General features: G+C 50.6%; 1 protein-coding gene across 1 annotated transcript in view; it reads right to left on the bottom strand.

Moving 5' to 3' along the window:
- The window catches only part of LOC130021670 (vacuolar protein sorting-associated protein 33A-like), a gene marked incomplete at its 5' end in the record, with an annotated part of 38420 nt that extends 21617 nt beyond the window's left edge, over positions 1-16803 (bottom strand). The window contains 5 exon segments of the mRNA XM_056112424.1: positions 2884-3095; positions 5975-6149; positions 10231-10347; positions 15349-15535; positions 16682-16803. Coding sequence (XP_055968399.1) covers positions 2884-3095; positions 5975-6149; positions 10231-10347; positions 15349-15535; positions 16682-16803 — 813 coding nt within the window.
- Between the last annotated feature and the right edge of the window lie 6022 nt (positions 16804-22825).

Here is a 22825-nt window from a genome sequence, read left to right as displayed (position 1 = left end):
TTTAGCCGATCCCCAGGACTTCTCAGTAAATAATGGGGTATCCCAAATGGAGAGTTCTCTAATCTTACTGTGTTTATGCAAAAGAACAAGCTAGATTTGTTAAGCTATCTTGCAAAGTTTTAAAATGAAGGTGGAGAGAAATGAATGCTGTCACTAGTTCGATCAGAGCTTTACTAGGGTGAAGCTCATCCCAAAGTGCAGAATTGATTTCCCCCAGTCTGTGAATTGGCCAAAGTGTCAAGAAAGGGCATCTAAACTGGTTAAGTTAGAATGGATTAATAGCTCGTTCTAAAATACTGTGAATTTTCTTTCTATACTTTCTGTATTGCATCTCATTTTCTGTGAACAGTCATTTGAGAGAACAAGGATGTTAACAGCTCTTAATTTTTGTTGCATCATGGGATTAACACCAGAGAATGTTTCCTCTAAGCAAGAATGCTCTGCAGAAGAGGAACGACGGACATTGGAGGTTTCCAAAAGGAAGATGATGGATGATTTACCAACAAGGAAAGTTGCTAACTCCTGGACCAATGCAGTGGAATATTATTAAAGGGACTCAATAGCAAGTAAGGTAGAAGTAACTCAGAACTGTGCTTTCTGTGCCATTAATGAACCTAGTGGAAATCTTGATCCTTCTCTCCTAACACCTGTTCAGCATCAAGGAACTTAGAGGAGGATCGCAGCTTGGCTTTATGCAAATGATCAAATGCTCATATGTTCAAGGTATAAATATCTGTTGGTTCTTATTGATAGCTTCAGTGTATGGGCAGAAGCTTTTCCAATCTGCACTGAGAAAGCCAGAGAATGGCTTGGTGTTTCTGTGTCCAGTAGAAAAATCTGGACACAGGAAGTCATTTTTCTATCAGCCAAACCTGTGGGTAGAGAACTCTGTCCTTACTGGGTCAGAAAGGAACTTCTACTCCTCCAGGGTCTAACCCTTTCAAAGTGATATCCCTCAGTCTAATCGAACTGATCTTTTCTTTCAGATAACTTCAGGAACCCAACCAATTCATTGCTGAGGGCCACTAAAAAGCTGAGGTAGCATGAGATTTCACCCCTTGTGTAGGCAGGGCCAGCGCCCCATTGTCAGCATGAAGCAGCTCCAGAAGATGGACCTTCTGCCATTCTCCCTTAAAGATTCAAGGTGGTGGAATCTCTGGGGGGGTGGGCAATAGGATGTAGGCAGGTAGATAGGGAAGGCCCCCTCCCAAGGCAATGAAGAATGGGGATTTATGTGTGGTGTTGGGAGAAAAATGCTGCTACTCTATACTGATCACACAGGGATGGTCTGAGACTTCACGGCCAAGCTCGGGGAGGGCCTTGAACAACGTCGGAGAGAAAGGGAGGCCTGGGAGAATTGGTTTGAGTCTTGAAAATCCTCCTAATTCTGGGTAACAATACTGGACCCTGCCCACTGAGGAAATTACTCCTCTGTATGAAGAGCCCACTGAGGAAGATTCCTCAATATGAAGTAGAGAAAGGGAGGAATGTTAGGTCCCTAGGGACCCTGAGGGAGATTCCAGAGTTAAAACTCTATAAATTAGTAACTCTCCCTTTCCTGTCCTCCTTATCTGTTACCTCCCTTAAGAACTCTTCCCTTATCCACCTCCGGAATGCAGGGCTGAGAATCAGAGGAAGCAAGGTGATAACCAAATGTCCAAGTTACCTGATGCCCACTAGTCACAATGCCTATGTACGTAAATGCTGGTCTTTGAATCTATAGGCTAAGGAGTGATGTACTTCTACATGGATTGGTTAAGAAAGCATATGTTGTTACAAATCTATTGGCTATGAAATGCGCGGGCTTTGCTGTAACGGCCAGTGAAGGCCTATATAAGATCCCCTTTGAAGAAGTTCGGGGTCTTGCCTCACCTAACTGACCTGCGTGTCTGTGTAGGCGGCTTGACCCTGGCTAGCCAGTCTTACAATAAACCTTGCTTGCTGTTTGCAGTCTCTGGAGTTTCTTTGTCGTTAAAGGGAGATCACGATCCGTGCCCTAACACAAATCAAGTGTAAAACGTTTCCTGGGTCCAAGCTATACAGTGGGGGAGGCGCTTGCTCAGTGCCCGGCCTCCCCACAGAACCCCGAGGCCTGCCAGGAGCCAGCCCTGAGCACTGGCAGCGGGAAGGGAGGGAACTGGACACCACGGCGAGCTCGGAGCTGGCACAGTGAATGCCCGACACTTCTTATCCATATCTTTATAAGTCACGGTGAGGAAATAAAAAATTGAAGAACAAAACCCAAGTGAGACAAAAGCAACTTCAGAAATACAACAACAATGGGGTCAGAGTGACAGAACAGTGGCGAGGTGCTCGCCTTGCATGCGGCCAGCCTGGGTTCGATCCCCAGCATCCCATGGGGTTGCCTCAGCCCACCAGAAGTGATCCCTGAGCGCAGAGCCAGGATTTAGCCCTGAGCACCTCTGGGTGTGCCTCCCCTCAAAAAAAAAAAAACAACAACAAAAACCCCAAAGAAATACAAATACTGATACAGTAGAGATAACTCCTAAAAAAGATGAAATCAGGAAGTCCATCCTTCAAGGGAAAAAGTGATTTTTAAAAACTTCCCCAGAGTTAAAAAATTCAGCTTCTATCATTTTACTGATTCAGGTTTCAAAAGTGAGCTGAACCCAGAATAAAGAGCAGCAGGAGGGCGCGAGGTGCTAAGGAAGCTGGGGGCCGGGGACTGTGCTCTCAGTATCACCCGCCGTCCCAGCCTGCTCGGGCTGATCCCGGATTCCCTAGATGCAGGAGCTAGCGGAGATGCCGCCACCACCAGCGGCTGGGAGGAAGGAGAGAGGGACAGGGAGTGCGGACGGTGACTGGCAAAGGACCGGACACCTGGCACCACCTTTCCCCAGGCGCCCGCAGCCCGCCTGCCACCTGGCCCCAGGCCCCAGTCATCTCAAAGGCAGCCGAGATGACCTTGGCCTTCTTGCTGAGCACGGCGCCCACGGCGTTGAAGTTGCAGTCTCGGATCTCGGCGTGGAGCTCCTCGGCTGAGTTCAGAGGCAGCTTCTTGGCCTCTGTGGGCAGGTCCTGCCCGTCACCCTGCCTCTTCGGGGCGAATTTCTCGGGTGGCAGCTTTACATGACCTGCACGGGAGGGGACACCCCAAGTGAGACTCCAGAGACTTCCTTTCAGGGGAGAGCACTGGGCTTTGAGTCACTAGCTGTGCACGAGCGCAGGACGTTCACGCTTTTCACGCACGGGTTCCCTGGCCTGGCCCATGGGCCGCCTTCTGCCACTGCCAGCCCGAACCGAACTCAGGATGGGGCCACCCGAGGAAACATGCCCCAGGGCGGCTCAATGTCTGTCCTGCTGGCCTGTGCAAGTGCATGCAGTCTACACCGACATCTCAACAAGCCAAGAGGAGCCCAGGATGGGGCTGGAGTGATAGCACAGCAGGGAGGGTGTTTGCCTTGCACTGGGAAGACCCTGGTTCGAGTCCCAGCATCCCATATGGCCCCCTGAGCACCGCCAGGAGTACCTCCTGAGTGCAGCGCCAGGAGTAACCCCTGTGCATTGCCAAGTGTGACCCCTGTCACTGTCCTCCCATTGTTCATCGATTTTGCTCAAGAGGGCTCAGTAACGTCTCCATTTTGAGACTTGTTACTGTGTTTGGCATATCGAACACGTCACGGGTAGCTTGCCAGGCTTTGCCGTGCGGGCAAAATACTCTCCGAAAAAGAAAAAGAAAAATAAGATCCCAGGAATCACCTCAGCATGGAAGTGTGCATGAGGGCGGGAGACAGCTCCGAAGGCTTCTTTCCTTTCTTTTTCCTTTCTCTGATATTTGGGCCACACCTGTCAGTACTCAAGGCTTATTCCTGGCTCTGTGCTCTGGGCTTATTCTTGGCAGTGAGTGGGGGAACCATATGCGGTCCTGGGGACCAAACTCACCCTAATTGCTGCACTGCCTCTACCTCCAAGTTGGTTCCTTTTAAAAAAACATCTCCTCCAGTTTCAACACAAATCCCGACGTGTCTACACACCATCAGCTCCCCTGCTGTGGGTCCAGAGAGACGGGTCATCAGGGGCAGCTCACGCTCAAGTCCAGCTGTCTTCCTCTGAGCACTGCCCTGTGTGGGCCCTGAGCACTGTGGGGTGGGTGCTGAGAATCATAAAGCAACAACAAGAACTCCTGCACCGGAAAATGTGGGGAGAGAAAGGGACCGACGGAATAAAAACACTTCTCGGATGCTTTCCAAATCCTAAGCCGCTCCGAACAGCCCGGGCGCCAGTGTCTGGAGACAGCACGCCACGGTGGCCGTGGGACCCGGGGCCTGAGCACATGCTGAGATACACGAGGTCGGCAAGACCTCGCATTCCAGCTCAAAGCTGAGGGGCAGCCGCTGGCCCAGGCAGCCTGCACGCAGCTCCTGCACAGGCCTGCCATCGCCCTCGGTCCAGCCACGGGCACAGAGCTGGGGGGTTATGGGGAAGCCCAATTTCCCCTTGTTTTTCAGATTTCTCTTAACGGTTTCTTTTGGTGGGGGGGGGGGTTACACCCAGCGATGCACAGGAATTACTCCTGGATCTGCACTCAGGAATTACTCCTGGCGTTGCTCAGGGGGCCATATGGGATGCTGGGAATCGAAGCCGGGCTGAGCCGTGTGCAAGGCAAACGCCCTACCCACTGTGCTATCACTCCAGCCCTCTCCCTTAATTAAATGTTTGATCAACAGGAAGTGTGTGATGTGAAGAGACTGTGAGTTCCCGAAACTCCTTCCTCCCGGAGGCACCCCTCGAGCCCCATCTCTCACACCTCCGCACCCCCAACCCCAGCACCTCTGCCAGATCCCCCGAGAGACTTGCAGAAGCACCGGGAGGTGGGGACCCCTCGCCGGGGTGCTCCTGTGCCAGTGACAGCTCGGAGCAGGAATCTGGGGAGGGGCTGTGTGTGTGGCATCACCCCACAGCTGCTGCCAGGCACAGCCCCGGTGGCCCCAGGGCCATGGACTGGCCCCACAGAGCAGAAAATCACCGAGATCAGCCCCACAGTCCCTTGGGCACTGCTTACGAGTGTCCCCACAAAAGGAAACAACTTAAGAAGTTATCCTTCGGAACAACTGGTAAAAAACAAAACGGAAACACCTCCATAATTATTAAAGAGCAGGGAAACACTCTGTTGTGTGGAAATGCCTCCATGTGTGGTCCTGTTCTGCTTCCGTGGCCGCTGTCACTGAGCCATGCATTCACCACTGCAGTAACATACACACTAACACACATGAACACACACATACACACACGCCATCGCAATCCACTCTGCGATAACCAGCTTGGCACACTGGACAGACAGCACTGTCCGGACTCGGCCAGCACTCAGCAGCTGCAGGGCTCTGTGTCCCCAGAGAGACCCCATGCAGTTAGCTGCATCCCCGTCCTTTCAGACCGGGGCTCTATCCCCAGGGCTGTTCCCGGCCAGGGCCACTCCTAAAGGCGCTGGAGTTACCCCTCTTGCGGCCTGGGGCTCCCTGTTCTGAAGAAAAGACATGAATCAGACTGTGGGAAACTTCTCAGACTATATCCCAGCAGGAGCTACTCCTGGCTCAGTGCTCACCGGACAAGGCAGGAGCGCAGATGGAACTGAGCTCTGGCTGTGCACCTGGCACTAGCTCCGTGCGCTTTCCTGGCCCCCACTCAGATCTGAAGTGCTACAGAATCTAACATCCGGGGCCAAACCCCCCTGACCTCGGACCCAGGCAACCCTCAGAAACACTCTATTCCTCACGCCTCCCTGGACGGCCTGAGCAGCGGGGCTGCACACCGCATGGACCTCTGCACAAGGCCTTCGCCTCGGTTTCCCCGATAGTGTCCTGGCTCGAGCTCACTTTAACCTTGGGCTGAAAGTCAGTGCCTGACATTTTCAAGTTTTCTGACTTACACACAAAGGCCGCACCTTCGAAAACAGACACTTTTGAGATTGATTTTACTCAGCTAACCTATTAGTAACTGATGTCACTTCACTTACTGTTCTGGATGCCATAAATTTCATCGATGAGTCCCTCGTATGTCAGCTGAGTCGCAAGGGGCGTTAATAAATCCACATTTCGATCAAGCAACAAGAGGTTATCAAAAACAGGAAATATGGAATTCTGGCTTCCTGTAAACTCTCTCTTCATCCTGATCATCATATTGGCCACTTGCTGGAAACAAAGTACAGGAGCCTTTTTAGCAATGGGCGGATTTTAAAATGAAGCTAAAAAAGAGTCCAGCAATCCAAAATTTAAAAATAAGACGGAAAAAAATCGAACAATAAAATAAAACAAGACAGGCCTGAGACAGTATGGTGGGTAGGATGCTTGCCTTGCAGGTGGCTGACCCAGGTTCAATTCCTGGCACCACATCACTTAATCACTTAATCACTTAACTTCCCGTTAGTCGTCGATTTGCTCGAGCGGGCGCCAGTAACGTCTCCATTTGTCCCTGTCGCGTGCTAGTGTAGCCCAATGGCATCTCTTCGCTCCGGGAACATGGAGGGTCTCAAACCGATCGTTCATGACCTTGACAAAGAAGTCTGACCATCTGGTAGGTGGGCGGCCACGTGGTCTCTTGACATCCCGTGGAATCCAATCAGTAACAGCTCTAGTCCAACGGTCGTCTTTAAATCTCATTACGTGACCAGCCCATCTGATTTTCGACAACTTGGCAAATGAGACAGCGTCCCTGATCCTTGATCGTCGACGGATGTCAGAACACCGGATTCGTTCTCTCATTTAAGTGAAACGTGATATTCCAAGCATAGCTCTTTCTATTCTTCTTTGGGAGACCTGAATGGCGTTCTCATCTTGTTTGCGTAGGGCCCAGGTCTCTGAGGCATATGTTAATGCAGGAAGAACAGTGGAATCAAAGAGATGTGCCCGGAGCCGGAGGTTCTTCGTCCTCTTAGCTATTTCTTCGACGTTCTTGAAGGCGTTCCAAGCCGCTCTCTTCCTCCTGCACAGCTCGGGTGCCAGGTCATTTGTCATGTTGACCTCTCGACCTAGGTACACATAGCTGTTGCATTCAGAGATGGTCGTTCCATTGAGAGAGAATGGGGCGTCAGGAACAAGGCTGTTTCTCATAAACATTGTCTTCGTAAGATTCAGCTGTAGTCCTACCTTTCCACACTCACGGTCAAAGTCGGCCAGCATTTGTGCCGCGTGGCTGATGTTTGGTGTTATTAAAACAATGTCATCAGCAAAGCGGAGGTGGTGTAGTTGCCGACCATCTATCTTCACTCCCATTCCTTCCCATTCCAGTCGTCGCATGATGTTCTCGACACTACTTCCACTACCCAGCCGTCGCCACACTCCAGGACGCTTTCCGGACCCGCGCGGCAGCTCCGGCCGAGACCCACGCACAACTGAAGACCCACAGAACAAGGTAAGCGGAACTCTCTGAGACCTTGGACTCCAGGCTCGGCGGACCCAGGGACAGAGCTTCTCGGCTTGCTCCCACCACCACAGGTGACAAAGGGATTCTAATCAGGAGCCCCACCCTACCCTGCCCTGTCTGCTTCCATCAACCACCCAGGGATCGAATTGTGCACAGGAGACCCACCCTACCCAGATAAATACCCCACTGGCAGACTTCCACTCTCGACACTACTTCCACTACCCAGCCGTCGCCACACTCCAGGACGCTTTCCGGACCCGCGCGGCCGCAAGCGACACATCATAAGACACTAAATACCCGTCCTCTGGAATTGTCGTACCATATTTGATAGGGTTCAAATATGGTAACACCTACAAGGGTGATTAGAGGTCACCCCAAAAGCCTCTATACCTCTCGGAAAGACTGGCAAGCTACCCAGAGTATTCCGCCCGCACGGAAGAGCCTGGCAAGCTATCCGCTGTGTATTCGATATGCCAAAACCAGTAACTACAACTGGTCTCATTCACCTGACCCTGAAGGCTTCACCGACATGGCAGCACTGAGAAGGATGAGAAAGGAGAGGCCGACAAAATCTCAAGGCCGACCTAGGCTGCCACAACGAAGGAAGACAAAAATGATCGTCTGTACTTTCAATGCACGTACGCTAGCATCAGATGCATCCATCGAGGACCTGATGGTACAAGCGCGAATGATCAAGTACGACATCATTGGTCTGACCGAGACAAGAAGACACGAATCTCACCATGCTGTTTTCGACACTGGAGAAGAATTGTTCCTAGGAACATGCGATAAAAGAGGTGTTGGAGGCGTCGGTGTCCTTGTCAACACAAACTTGGCCAAGAGCATTGATTCATTCGAATGCCTAACAACCCGAATCGGACGTTTACATTTGAATAGATGTGGCTCACTGCCTGCAGTTTCTATCTTCGTTGTCTACGCACCAACATCTCATTATGATGAAAGAGAAATCGAGAAGTTCTACATGGAGCTAGAGAAGTTCTATAAAGAAGACCACACCTTCTACAAGATCATTGTGGGTGATTTTAATGCCAAGATAGGACCGAGAAGATCAGCTGAAGAACTTCACATCGGAACCCATGGCCTAGAATGGAACGAACAGGGTGAGAGACTGTCTGAGTTCATCATGTCGACCAAGACCATTCATGGTAACTCACAGTTCCAGAAGGCAGAATCTAAACGATGGACATGGGAGTCTCCCGGTGGACGATACCACAACGAAATAGACCACATCATATTCAATCGACGGTTTTGCCTGACTGATGTCGCTGTTGTCCCAAAATTTCGAACGGGATCAGACCACCGTCTCCTTCGTGCAAAATTCTACTTCACAGAGCGGGGAGAAAGGGCTGCAAAGTTCAAAAAGAGAACTCCCAGAACGACCACCAACTGGGAACTCTTCGGTACTATTGCGGCAACATGGGAAGATGCCATTGTTGACAACATTGACGAGGAATACGATCGACTGGTTCAGCACCTCCATGAATGTGCGAGGAACGCCAAGAGAGAGATAGCCACAAAAAGTCGCCTATCTTCGAAAACTCCTGAGCTAATTCGCCAGCGAGGTTTGGCGCATGCCTCAGGCAACCGCAAGCTAACGTCCGAGCTTGCAAAGCAGTGCAGAGATGCGATCAAGGAAGACCTCAAAGAGAGAAGAGCAGAAGTACTGGTAGATGCGGCAGAAGCCGGGAAAAGTATTCGTAAGGCCCGCCTGTCCTTCGCCAACTATAAGACCAAGATGACTGCCCTCCGACGTCCTGATGGATCCATCACATCCTCCAGAACGGCAATGGAGAAGATTATCCATGACTTCTACTCAAATCTCTTCGATAGCCATGTCCACTTGCCGACATACCAAATTCCACAGGATGGGTATGTCGTTCCCAACGTTCTCCCTTCCGAAATCCGACACGCCATTTCGTCAGTAAAGAAGCAAACAGCACCCGGCCCAGACAAGGTCAGACCTGAACACCTGAGGAACCTGCCGTCAGTACTCATCAATACACTGGCTCGGCTCTTCACTCGCTACCTGTCTGAATGCAAGGTTCCATCTCAATGGAAAACCAGCAGGACCGTACTACTGTTCAAGAAGGGAGACATCCATGACATTGGCAACTATCGCCCGATCTGCCTATTGTCTGTCATCTACAAGTTGTTCACTCGAGTCATCCTGAATAGGATTGGCAGAACACTAGATGAAGGACAACCATGTGAGCAAGCAGGGTTCCGCAAAGGATTCAGCACCATCGACCATATCCACACGATAACCAAACTCATTGAGGTTTCTCGGGAGTTCAAGATGCCGCTCTGCTTAACGTTCATTGATTTAAAGAAGGCCTTTGATTCTGTTGAGACGGAAGCGGTCATTGAAGCCCTAGCCAATCAGGGCATTCAAGCCCAATACATCAGGATCCTCCATGAGCTGTATTGCGGATTCACTACCAGGATCTCACCATTCTACAAAGAAGTGATCGTTGATGTCAAGAGAGGGGTGCGGCAGGGTGATACCATTTCACCAAAACTCTTCAGTGCCTGGCACCACATACGATCCCTCAAACCCTGCCAGGAGTGAGCCCCAAGCACTGCTGGGTATGGAGAGGGTGGGAGGAGGGAGAGTGCGAGAGAGGGAGGGAGAGTAGGGATGGAAAAGAAAAGATAAAGAACAGAAAAGAGAAAAGGAAAGAGGGCTGGGAGACAGCAGAGGGGCCAGGGGTCACGCCTTGCACGCAGACAGCCTCAGTTTGGTGGCCCGAGCACAGAGCCAAGAGCACTGCGAGGTGGAGCCCCAATCCCCACCCGCAGGAGAGAGGCCCCCTCCCCGCCCTGGCTCACCCTGGCGCACTCGCCCTTGCCGAAGATCTGGGGGATGGTCCCGTACAGGGCCTGCAGCGTCATCAGGCCCTTGGCCGCGTGGTACAGGCTCGTCTGGTCGCTGTCCAGGTAGCACTCCTGTGGGAGAGGGCCGGGCGCGTGGGCACAGGCTCTGCGAGTCAGCACCGAGGCCCCAAGGCAGCGCCTGTACTGGGGGCCAGCATCGCTGGGCAGGCGAGGAAAGGCTGGCCTCTGCATGCCCGCGTGACCACACAGCAGAACACGCTGGGCTTGCAGAAGGGCAGGCAGCCTCTCCCACATACAGCAGCAAGTGTCACAGGGGACAGGAGCAGGGCAGCCACGGTCTCGGAGAAGGGCCACAAGGTCCATTTAACACACAGACAAAAAGAAACATCTTTGGCCCAGAAAGAGGGAAGAGCACGCACGCGCCCCCAGCCGGGCGGTTCAGCAGGTCTGACAGAGCACACACAGTCCCCAGCGGGGCCTCAAGATCACTCCTGCGCCTCAATCCCTTCATCCAGCAAGTGCAGAGAGCAGAGGAGGGAAACCACGCAACGCACTTCACCTGCACTCCACCTGATGGGACGGCACTGCTAGTGCCCATCGCAGGACTCTCTTTATTTTTTTCTTTTTGGGTCACACCTGGCAATGCACAGGGGTTACTCCTGGCTCATGCACTCAGGGACTACTCCTAGTGGTGCTCGGGGGACCATATGGGATGCTGGAAATCGAACCCGGGTCGGTCGCATGCAAGGCAAACGCCCTACCCGCTGTGCTCTTGCTCCAGCCCCTCATCGTGGAATCTTTGACCCTGACTAAAGCAGCGGCCTACGGGAGTGCACCCCAAAGGCGTGAGGACTAGGGGTGCAGAGTGGGGGCGGGGTGCAGAGGGAGACTTCCCAGATAGCCTGGCCCAGAGTGAGCACAGTATCCCCAAAGGTCCCATAGGATGTCTCTGCCAAGTCTGGGGTGCAGCCTCACACTTCAGTCCAGAACACCCTGGTTGGGATGTCCAAAGAGTCCTCAGAAAAGGACCAGAAACTCTGCATTGGAGCAGAGCAGAGAGGAAGATGCAGGGGAAGGGAAGCATTAGGGGGCCTCTTTCGAACTGCTCAGGGGCCCAGGAGACTGTTCAGAGTGGGAACTGTGTCTGCCTGCGGACAGCTAAGCCGGCCCCTGCCTGGCCCTGCCCAGCCCCGAGCACAAAAACAAAACATTCATTTTAAAAAATAGTTTATTACTACAGAGACACCTCAAACAACTCCCACCTGGCGAGGCTCAGGGGATACCCCTGGCTCTGCACTCAGGAATTATTCTGGTGGTGCTTCAGGAACCATATGGGTTGCCAGGAATTGAACCTGGGTCAGCTGCGTGCAAGGCAAATGCCCTCCCAATGCATATTGCTCCAGCCCTTGTAATTCCTCTTTAAAAGCCCCTAGGGCCATATCTGGTGGTGTGTGGGTCCCTCCTGTCCTGAACCCGGGGCTCCCCAGGTGATGCTGGGGCTCTAGCCCTCTAAGCTATATCCCCACCACCCATAATTCCGTATTAAAAAAATTTTTTTTGAAGTTAACCACAGGAGCCAATGGCACAGCGGGTAGGGCGTTTGCCTTGCACATGGCCTACCCGGGTTAGATTCCTCCGTCCTTCTCGGAAAGCCCGGCAAGCTACCTAGAGTATCCTGCCCGCACGGCAGAGCCTGGTAAGCTCCCTGTGGCATATTCGATGTGCCAAAAACAGTAACAACAAGTCTCAGAATAGAGACGTTACTGGTGCCCGTTCCAGCAAATCGATGAACAATGGGAGGACAGTGCTACAGTGCTAACAACAGAGGCCAGAGCGATAGTGACCAATGCCAGGCTACTAGAGTGCCAGGAGTACCCTCTGAGCATCGCCAGATGTGTCACTCACACACACCCACACCCACACACACACACGTTAACAACACATGTCTACCCTGCATGCTCTGCTCTGCTGTAACTGGGAGTGGGGTGAACCTTTGCATTATCAGCCGAGTTCTACTCTTCTCAGTGGATTTCACAGGGCCGTTCAGCCCCCAGGGCCATTTGTGAGGGTTCAGCGCTAAACCCACTGATACTACATACACACATTTTTACTCAGTCCCGCCTCTATGAGTGGCGCCGGGAACATTGGGGCTGGGCACGTTTTCAGGCTGACTTCCTGGCTTAGCACTGGGGGTCACACCAGGCGAGGCTTGGAGAACCATATGGGGTCCCGGGAACGAACCCGGGTCAGCCGGGGCAAGGCAAGTGCCCTACCCACCTTACTATCTCTCTGGCCCTGGTACGCTGTTTTTAGAGGACATTATCAAGCTGATGTGTTTCCCCCTTGCATCTTCCCCTTCATTCCGGTACTTTTTTTCCCTTTCCCTCCCTTTCTCGCTGAGGCTGAGGGTCGCACACTCTAGGTGCTGGTTACCCACTTGGGGGGGGGTCTCACTCGGCCTGCCAGAACTCCAACCATGCCCAATTTTCCCTATTTACAGTGAATAATATGTCATAGGAAAAACATCTGGTTGAATGTGTAAACACACAAAAAATAAAAGGGCCGGCGGTCTATCTCTCCCACAGCCCATGTTCGGTGGTCTCAGGCCGTTTCCCCACTCCGGGGAGGTGGATGGCATTGGTCAGGCGAAGGAAGGAAATGGGGACCAGGCTGGTTGGTCTTAGCAGCAGTTTATTACAGGGAAGAGATATATGTCATGGAGGCCCCAGGATCTCTCAAGCATGTGCTCCTTTGTTCTCTCAGCTTAGGTCCTCAGCCCCATCTTCCCAGGTTCTCTGATGCACATGTCCCCCCAGAGAGCCCTTAAATCTCCCTTACATAGATCACAGTACCTCTAAAGGGCGCAATATAGTGATGTCATCAAAAGGAGTTACAGAAAGAACATTGAGGCAGCAAACCATACATTGTTTCTTTACATCCACATTGTTTCAGGAATCCTGGCCTCACCTTTTACAAGCTACAACAAAGCACTTGGATTAGCAAAACAAAGACCAGTCCCTAGAGCTTGGAATCTACATCAGCCTGCCTGGAGCCAGGCATCTACATCCCAAAGATCAGGCCTGGCTTAGCACCTGGGATCTGCATACCTAAGGCCAGCTAGGTTCCTGTGAGATAAGGGAAACTGCCTCAATATACTGAAATCATTTACTGAAGGCTGTTTGAAGGGGAGAAAGTTCAGTCTAATCCAAACTAGTCAGGACACACAGGAAAACTGCTTCTAGGACCTATTTCTCCTCTCCTTGTCCAACCAACATATAAGCATACATAATATTAATCATTTTGTATGGACACAGTAAGAAATACTTTGAGCTTATAGAATTGCTCTCCTAGGGCCATCTCGATCTCAGACTGCAGTGCTCAGGCCAGATATCTTTCCTATTCCTAGCAGCAGGGTCCTAGTCTCGTCGTTACTTTTGGATCATGACAGCATTTGCCTATGATCAAACTCTTAACTTATAGTTAAGAACCGTGGCACCTTGGCCTGGCCCATCGCGATGCCAGGGTAGCACATAACTTACTGGCTTGCCCTGGTACCATCCAGTCCCTCCTCGGGACCCTGCCCTTGGGGTACTAGGAAGTGAGGGCAACTGAGGCTTAAGTTGGGAAAGCAGATGCCCGGGAGCGAATAATATCCAAAGCCAATTAAATTCTAAGTTATAAAGCATAATATGAATTAATTGTCTTCCTGTATCTATACAAAAGGACACTGCATTAAAGTAAACTGCTCAAAAGACATAAGGAGAGGAGAAAGGCAATATTAACTTACAGTACAGCTTCAGTGTCTAAGAAGGATGAGACCTTACAAATTGGTTGGGGAAGAGAGCATAGAAGTGGTTACGGACAAAGTAATGGGAGAGACTCGGGAGCACTGTGATGGGTGCAACCTGATAAACCTAAGCTCCGTGTATTCCAACAGTTGAAAACTCACATAAATCAATGCTTTTGGGTCTACAGATTCTCTTAAGGGACTAAGCATGGAGAAATCTCACCCCACAAAAGAAAGAGCCAGAGTTCTGGCCCAGGCGCCCCTAAGAGCCAAGCTGACACTTTTAAAGAGAATTTTTTCAGAAGTGCTCCCTGTCATAAAGATAGTACACAAAACATATAAAATCATATTTGCAAACAAAAAATCCACTTTTCAGAAAAAGACAACATTTAAAAAAGAAAAACTCTGGGGGGCCAGATAGGTAGTTCAGTGCAAAGGTGCTTCCCTGGCATCAAAGAGTCAAATATGGACCCCTGAGGACACCCAAGAGTAATCCCTGAGCATCACCAGGTGAGGCCCCAAGCAAAAACCAAAGCAAAGCAAACAAATAAATATGTGCTGAAAATAACCAGTAGGAAACAGGCTGGGACGGGCGTGTGGGAGAAACAGAATTTCCCGCACACCCTGCACCCAGCCCTGAGGTCGCACTGCAGAATCTCAAGAGTTTGAATGAAAAATGTAGGCAATTGTATTTCTAGAAAATGAAAATGTAAGATAAGAGACTTCAGGTCTTGCCAAGACTCAATCAAGGAGAAAGGCGGGTCATGGAAACAAAATCCCTCACAAATGGCTAACTGGAAAAACGCAGTGACAGACTTGACTATTTCTGGCTGGAGCGGCCCTGCCTTCCACTCTCGAAGCTTCCTCCACAGGCAGTCAAGTCAGGGTGGGACCGGCACCAGGACAAACATCGACCAGCAGCAGAGAAACACCAGAAATAAACACATTTAAGGGCAATTGATTTTTGAGAATTCAGTAAGGGCATTAACAATTTTAAGCGAATTCGTTGAAACAGGAGGGTCTCCATAAGCAAGAGGAGCAGCGGCCCGAGAGACAGCACAGGGGAAGGCGCTGGTCTTGCACGCAGCCAACCTGGGTTCTGTCCCTGGCACCACATATGTTCCCCGAGCATGGGCAGGAGTGATCCTTGAGCACAGAACCAGGAGTAAACCTTGAGCACTGCTGGGTGTGGCCCAACTCCCGTCTCTCCCCAAAAAGGAAGAAACTGGAGGCTTCCAGGAATCACTGAAATGCCAGTGTCAGTGTCACCATCACAAACGAGGCAGAAACGAGCGTCAAGTTCAAAGGGCAAACACTGAACTTACTCGGAAGGCACCCTCCGACTCCATGGAGAGAAGGTCCCCGTCGAAGGGAATGAGGTCCAGGCTGTACTCCTCCCTGTGGATGAAGGAGCCCAGAACGCCCCGGTCCTTCAGCCGCTGCTCACACAGCAGGCGACACCGAGGCACAAACAAGATGTGAAAATCTCTTGTGGGGCCACATCTGTCTTCACTGCAAGAGAAGGACCGTGCGTTAGCCCGAGGCCCCGAGGCGAGGACTGCTCCCCAGGGCCCCACATGTGCCTGACACACAGTGGGCCCTAAAGAGACGCTTATGAGCTAACCCCCACCACTGACTCGGCCCAAGATTCTAGTTTTCTTGCTCTCTTGATTTTGATGCTTTTTCTGGAAACCGCTGACCTGTGCTCTGCCATGGGGCAGTGTTACTTTCTCTTGGGCCATTGGTGGGACATGAAAACTCTCAGGGTTGGGGCTGGAGCAACAGCACAGCGGGTAGGGCGTTTGCCTTGCATGCGGCCGACCCGGGTTGGATTCCTAGGTCCCAGCATCCCATATGGTCCCTTGAGCACCACCGGGGGTAATTCCTGAGTACAGACCCAGGAGTAACCCCTGTGCATTTCCACGTGTCACCCAAAAAGAGGGAAAAAAAAACCTCTCAGGGTTATAGCAACGGACATCTGTTTCTTGCAGAAAAAAAATGTTTCTATTTAATCAAGCGATGTCTCTAGGAAAATAAAAGGTTGCTCCACACCATGCCCGATTTTGCTCAAATACCCCATATGCTTTTAAGTCCTTAGGGGCCACGTCGATCAAACGTAATGCAGACTGGGCTGGTGCACTTCCTCCATAGATGCTGCAACATTAAATTTTAATCAGCTTCTTCTGACTTTGCTTATGAAGTTTGAGCATATGGTATTCAGTACTTGAAAAAGAACCATTAGCTGTTTTTCTTTTTATAAAGAAATTTGGGTCCTTCTACTGAGACAGGCCGGAGCTTTCTACTGTCCTGAGACAGGGGGGTTATGTGGTTTGCCCTGACTCCCCAAGCCCCAATACACAAAGTTTCCCATTCTCTATTTATAGTTTTTGGACCACCCCGGCAGGTGCTCAGGGATAACTCCTGGCTATGCACTCAGAAGTCACTCCCGGGAGACTTGGGGACCGCACTGGGTTCCGAGGATCTATCCTTGGCTGACTGCAGAGTTTCCTGCTCCTGACCCCCCATTCTCCTCCGACACACTCTCACATCTGTCCAAAGATCCACTTCCCAAAGCGCTGGCAAGCAAAGGTGTCCTGATGAGCACTCAAACCACTAGAGGAATGATTCTGTATGGACCCAGCATCAGCTCTGAGATACCTAAGCACATTTTCAGCCATTATATCCATCAGTTCTAGCCAGGGTCTGACGAAAAAATTGATATTCTTGACATCGGCTGCTGGCAAGAGGCTTCCTTTGAGTGTGAACATTTTCTCCACCTCATGTTCCTAGGAAAGCACACATACAAATGGTGAACAGAACCCCTAAAACTTACCAGCCGACCCAAACTTGGGCATCACTGCAGGCAGCCAACCTGGGTTGGATTGCTGGCCTCCCACACCGTCCCCAAACACCACCAAGAGTCAATCGTGAGTGCAGAGCCAGGGGTAAGCCTGAGCACTGCCAGGGGTGGCCCAAACAAAACAGACCAACAACAAAAACTCAGGTGTTGTAACACTCCCACTCCAAAGCACAGTATACTTCAGTGTTGAGTCGGAGAGTGCAGGGGTTAAGGAACATGCCTGACACATGACTGCCAACTTCGCCCCCTGGCACCACAAGGCAGGAATCTTGACTTTCCTACGGCATGTGTTTGAGGGCTGGGCTGGGGTCTACACTTCACAGACAGGAGAGCTGGGTTGGTCCCCAGCACTGCATGGTCTCTGGAGGCGGGAATAACTGCAGAGCACTGCGTCCCCAAAGCAAAGCAAAACAAACTTATTTGGTAACTGATCCCACCATAAGATTATTTTAAGAGTTCCTTGCTCTAAATCTAACACACACTTAGAAAATCTGATTTTGAATGTTTATTCAAAGTGAAGGGGTTTAAGGAAGATGAGCAGATTCTAATTTTTGGGGGGTGGGGTTATACCGGGAGATCTCAGGGGTTCCTCCTGGTTCTGCACTCAGGAATTACTCCTGGCAGTGCTCAGGGGGACCATATGTGATGCCGAGGATCGAACCCAAGTTGCCCGTGTGCAAGGCAACTGCTCTCCACACTGGAATGTCGCTCCAGTCCCAGATCCCCATTCTTTGGTCAGGACTATCCAACTTGCCTGAGCCATGAGCTCTGAGGCAGGAGGAGAGGGCAGCTCCTTGGCGTGTTCCTGACACAAGCCTGGAACATTGCACAATCCCCCGGCAGGCTGTCCATGACAGGGCATGTGTGGCGACCCCTACATGGACATGGCCAAACACACCCCGGCAGCTGCTCCTGCTGACGAGTCCTCACGGCTAATTCCCTTGGTCTCCTCTCAGCTCTCACTTCTACCGTGCAAGCCACAAGTGGCTAGAGAACATCGGGCCTCTTTACCGATGCCCGGGTCACAAATACATGGGCCCCTTTAAAGCCACACGCTTTAGAGTTGGTGTCCTGAGCAAAAGCAGAGGGAGGAGAGCTGGAAGGGAGGTCTCCGGGGCCAGAAACCTTTCCCAAGGGATCACACTATCCAGATTCTTTCCTTACGACTTACATAATATCCAGATTCTTTCCTTACGACTTACATAAGAAATAAATCAGTCATGATGCAAACACCTTAAAGTGTTACTGGGCAACCTTTAAAAATGCAAATGACAAGAACCAAATATTAGAAATAGGAAGAGAAACGCAAATACAGCCAGGAGAACTAAATTGGCATTGAAGTTCTTGGCTGTGGCTTGATCTTAAAGGGTGCGTGCTTGTGTGTGTGTGTGTGAATGTGTGTTGTGTGTGTTGTCCAGAGTATTTTGCAAAACAAATGCAAGACACAGAGGGACGAAGGCAGCCAAAAATTATATATACAACGACTTGGTTTACTAAAATATATATATGAAATTTATTTATTATAACGTGGATAGACTTGCTTTAGTCTTACCATCAAAGACACAGAAAGAGAGAGAAGGAAGCAGGAGTGGGAGGGAAAAGAGAGGATGAGGTGAGCACGGCAGCGAGCGAGAGCGGAGACAGCCAGACATCAGCACCCACAGTGAGCTCAGGACCGCGGAGACTGCCTCCCGGCCCGCAGAGTTCCTGACCAAAGGCCGCGCCTGACATTCTGGTTCTGGTATCCTGCCGCAGACTGGCTCGGTCGGGAACCACCAGGCTGAGGGACGTGGGAGAAGGTTTACAGGAAAACAGGAGATTCGGCGATGACAGACAGACACCAACACAAGTGAGGTTGAGTGCTGCTGCGATTTTACTGAGCACAGAGTTCCTTTTTTATACAGTCAAGGCAAAATCATAGAACAAAGGGCCAGAATACAATCGGACATTACATCATATCGTGGTCACTTATTGGTGACATATTCCAAAAAATATCGAGGGACAAAAACACTTTCTTAATACACTTCCTGCTTCAAATTAGGACAAAACATTTACCTATGAATTCTTTACAGTGATTACACAGGATTTAATGTCTAACCATGGTTCCCCTTTCTACAGAGTTCTTTATCATTGTTTTTCTTCAGCAACTTTTGTTTTCATCTGACAGGGTCTTAACCACACATCACAATCCAGGAAGGGTCTTGGACCTTCCCATATATTGGTTTGCAACACTTTGTTTTTCTGTTAATAAACTCCAGGGTGTATGTGCTTGAATCAGTTTTTGTATGGGGGGATAGAGGTTTCACAATGTCCCTCATTCTCTCATATGGTAGCTTATTGTTTTCTTTTATGTTAGGCACCCTTGCTTGAAATTGAGGGCTGTACTGTATGCTAAGGATCTAATTGTTTCAGCCACAATATTTGGCGGTTTTTCTGGCTCCTGTTATTGTTTGGTTTCACTTATGACTCCTGACCTTTGTCAAACCTAACATCTCCTTAGTTTCCTACAGATTTCACAATGATTAAAAGCAAACTATAACTACAAAGCTTCTACTTATTAATTCTAAATACCTAACTTATAAGTAAAATTGGCAGGCAACCATTATAAACTCCATCCGGGATGCAGAAGAGCCACATACCAAAGTGCCACAGAAGCACACAAAGCTGGATAAGAAAAAGGGGGCGCCGGAGGCATAGACCCAAAGGTCGCGAACCTCCCTTTCCCGCGGGACCTGGGCCAGGCCCAGGTCACCTTAGCAGGTTGCTACGCGGGCGACACCGTTGACGGCGTGGCAGTATCCGTCCTTGGCCGTCAGGGAAGTGGGGGATGCAGAACAGGACTTCCCCCCACCGTCGTCTGCTCTGGGCTTTAGCAGTGGTCGGAGCAGGGCAGGACTGGCCCTGCCTTCTGCAGCTGGACCTGTTTTGAACCTGTCTGAAAACCTAACTTGGAGACAAGCTCCCAAGAGAAACGCTGACTTTCACAATGTGCAGAGACACACGTTTGGCACACATTGCGTGCAGCTAAGCTGGAGATAACAACAGTCTGGGGAAAACCCGCAGCAAACCCAGGGGCCTGGTGAGTGCAGCCGACTTCCTCACTCAGAGGCAGCAGTTCTGCGCCTCCGTGTGGGAGCCCAGGATGGAGAGAGCCTCCGCCATCAGGACTGGACGCCACCAAGGCCCTTGCGGGCAGGCAGCAGTTTCTGCATGAACCCAGGGAAACTGGACCTAGACCCTTCCTGGGCTTTCAACCTGAGAGCAGAGCAAATTCCTTTTAGCTTTTTATCTACCATCACACTCAGACCTACATCTGAGTCCTTTACAATCTCTACCTGTCGATTAAGATCCTGGGATTAGCTACAATAGAGTCGTCTTCAGATTTCTAAATCAGACACAACTTGCCATGAATAAGGAGAAGAAACAGTTCAATATTTGAGACCACGTTTTAATTTTTTTACTCCCACACACAAAGAAAATAAAGTCATCATTTGTTCCTTAGATTCACTGAAAGTTTTTTTTTCTTTGGGGTGGAAGGGTGCACACCTGGCCATGCTCAGAATTTACCCTGGATCTGGGCTCACGGTATCACATGGGGTGCCAGGGATTGAACCCAACTCAGCTTTGTACAAGACAAGATCATACCAGTTCTAGGACTTCCCCGGCCCCTGAAAGAGTGACTTTCCATGGATGGCTGCATAAACATTCCTGGGACATCGGGGTGTGGGTGGGGGGCGGGGAGCAGAGGCAATGAGACAGCAGAGGGAAATGGACAAGTGGTTAAATCGGTCATTTATTTTTTAAAATGTATGTATTATTTTTTGCCGGGGGTCACGCCCAGCGACGCACAGGGGTTACTCCTGGCTCTGCTCTAAGGAATTACTCCTGGTGCTGCTCAGGAGACCATATGGGATGCAGGGAATCGAACCCGGGTCGGCCGCGTGCAAGTCAAACACCCTACCCCGCTGTGCTACCGCTCCAGCACTAAGTTGCATGCCAAGACGAGTGTCTTAAAAATCAAAACCAAAATGAAACAAAAAACTGCTTCGCCTTCGGACAGACGGTTGCCTCCTCAAGCCAGGGCACCAGTCATGATTCTGGGGGGATGTGCGCTGTGGGGAGCGCAGGGGAGGATGGGACTCTGGTGTCTGTGTGCCCCCAACTTGGGAGCTGTCTCCTGCAAATAGCACCAGGGATGAACTGACCATTTGGGACCAGCTCTGGGGGGCTGGGAGGATGAGCGGATGGAAAGAGCCGAGACAGACGGCAACCATGGATGCGCAGCAGACCCCGACAACCGCCACTCAAGAGTACAGAGGAGGGGGTCTCCCTGCAACCAGAACTCACAGTGGGGTGGGGTGGCGGGTGCGCTGTGTCACAGGGAATTACAGCACAGTAGAATTCATGGGAAACGCATTTCCCTTCCTTGTGTCCTCCATCTTCAGCAGCCTGGCAGTGGGCTGGCCTTGGGGATACTCCTGGCTCCTTGCTGGGGGCTGGGTGGAGGGAGGGAACTCTGCCTCCTGCAAAGCCTGTGCTCCCTGAGGCCCCAGACTTCAGATCAAAGCTCAGATATGCTTAGGCCCATCTGCCTCTTTCTTTTCTTTTGTTTTGGGGCCACACCTGGTGATGTGAGGGGCTTACTCCTGGCGTTGTGCTCAAGGATCACTCCTGGCTAGGGGAGGATCCACCTGGGATGCCGGGGATGGACCCTGGGTTGGCCTCAAACAAGGCAAGTTCCCTGCCCGCTGTGCTATCCTGCAGCTCCCCTATTTGTCCATTTCATTCTGACTTTCGTTTGCATTTCTGCAGCAAGTTCAAATTCTGGGTTTATCTGCTCCACCTCAGTTCAAGATGTTTTCCATCCTGTGGAACTATGTCTTTTTCTCCTGGTACTCTGGTTGAAGTTTTTGTTCTCCTGAGTCGTAACAGTAAATGCAGAAAACGAATCTGTAACAAGATAGTTCTTTTTGTTTGGTGGCACATTTGGCGGTGTTCGGGGCTTACTCCTGGCTCTGTGCTCAGAGAGCACTCCTGGCGGTGCTCGGGGGACAATATGGAGTGCGGGAATCACACCTGATTCAGACAAAAAGCAAGGCAAGAGCCTTCCCGCTATGATATCACTCCAGCCCTATAGAGTGATAAAAGTGAAAAACAACAACAACAACAATGTTTTTACATGCAAGGGAATATGTAGTTTTTAATTAAAATAACACTAGCACGTTACTCATTTTTTTATTTTATTTTATTTTTGGCTTTTTGGCTCACACCCGGCGAAGCTCAGGGGTTACGCCTGGCTCTGCACTTAGGAACTACTCCTGGTGGTGCATGGGGGACCATATGGGATGCTGGGGATTGAATATGCAAACGCCCTAGCCGTTGTACGTTGTACTATCATTCCAGCCCCTCGCATGTCATTAAAAAAAAAAAGAAAGAAAAATTTGTGTACAGAAAAGTGGTTATTTTCTTCCCCTTCCAGATCTGGTCACTACAGAATTTTTGGTCGTCACTTTTCTGGTTGGTCATACGGTCTTCTTACTGAAGTAATAAGACTGCAGATTCTACTGCTGCCACTGGGTTCAAAAGTCTGTATTGCTAAATAATGTTTGATTTATAAATTTTTTTTGCTTCTGTTTATGGGTCCTACCTAGTTGTGCTCAGGGCTTACTCCTGCCAGTGCTTAGGGACCACATGGGACGCCGGGGATTGAGCCCAGGTCAGACTCAGGCAAGGCCTGGCCCTCCCCGCAGTGCCATGGGTTCTGCCCCACGTTTAGACTTTTATTCCTGTCTTAGGCATCCTTTGTGCTGACTCTCCTCTCCTCTGCTCTTCCAGTACAATTGTCCAAAGGCTTTGCTTGGCAGTGTTTTAGCACAGGGGCTGTTTCAAGAGCAGATGAATTTGTAGATTGCAATGCCAGACATCAAACCACGTGGGGCGGT

This window comes from Sorex fumeus, unplaced genomic scaffold (assembly GCF_029834395.1).
Source record: "Sorex fumeus unplaced genomic scaffold, SorFum_2.1 ptg000018l, whole genome shotgun sequence".
Classification (NCBI taxonomy): domain Eukaryota; kingdom Metazoa; phylum Chordata; class Mammalia; order Eulipotyphla; family Soricidae; genus Sorex; species Sorex fumeus.
This window is presented reverse-complemented; position numbering and strand designations above follow the sequence as displayed.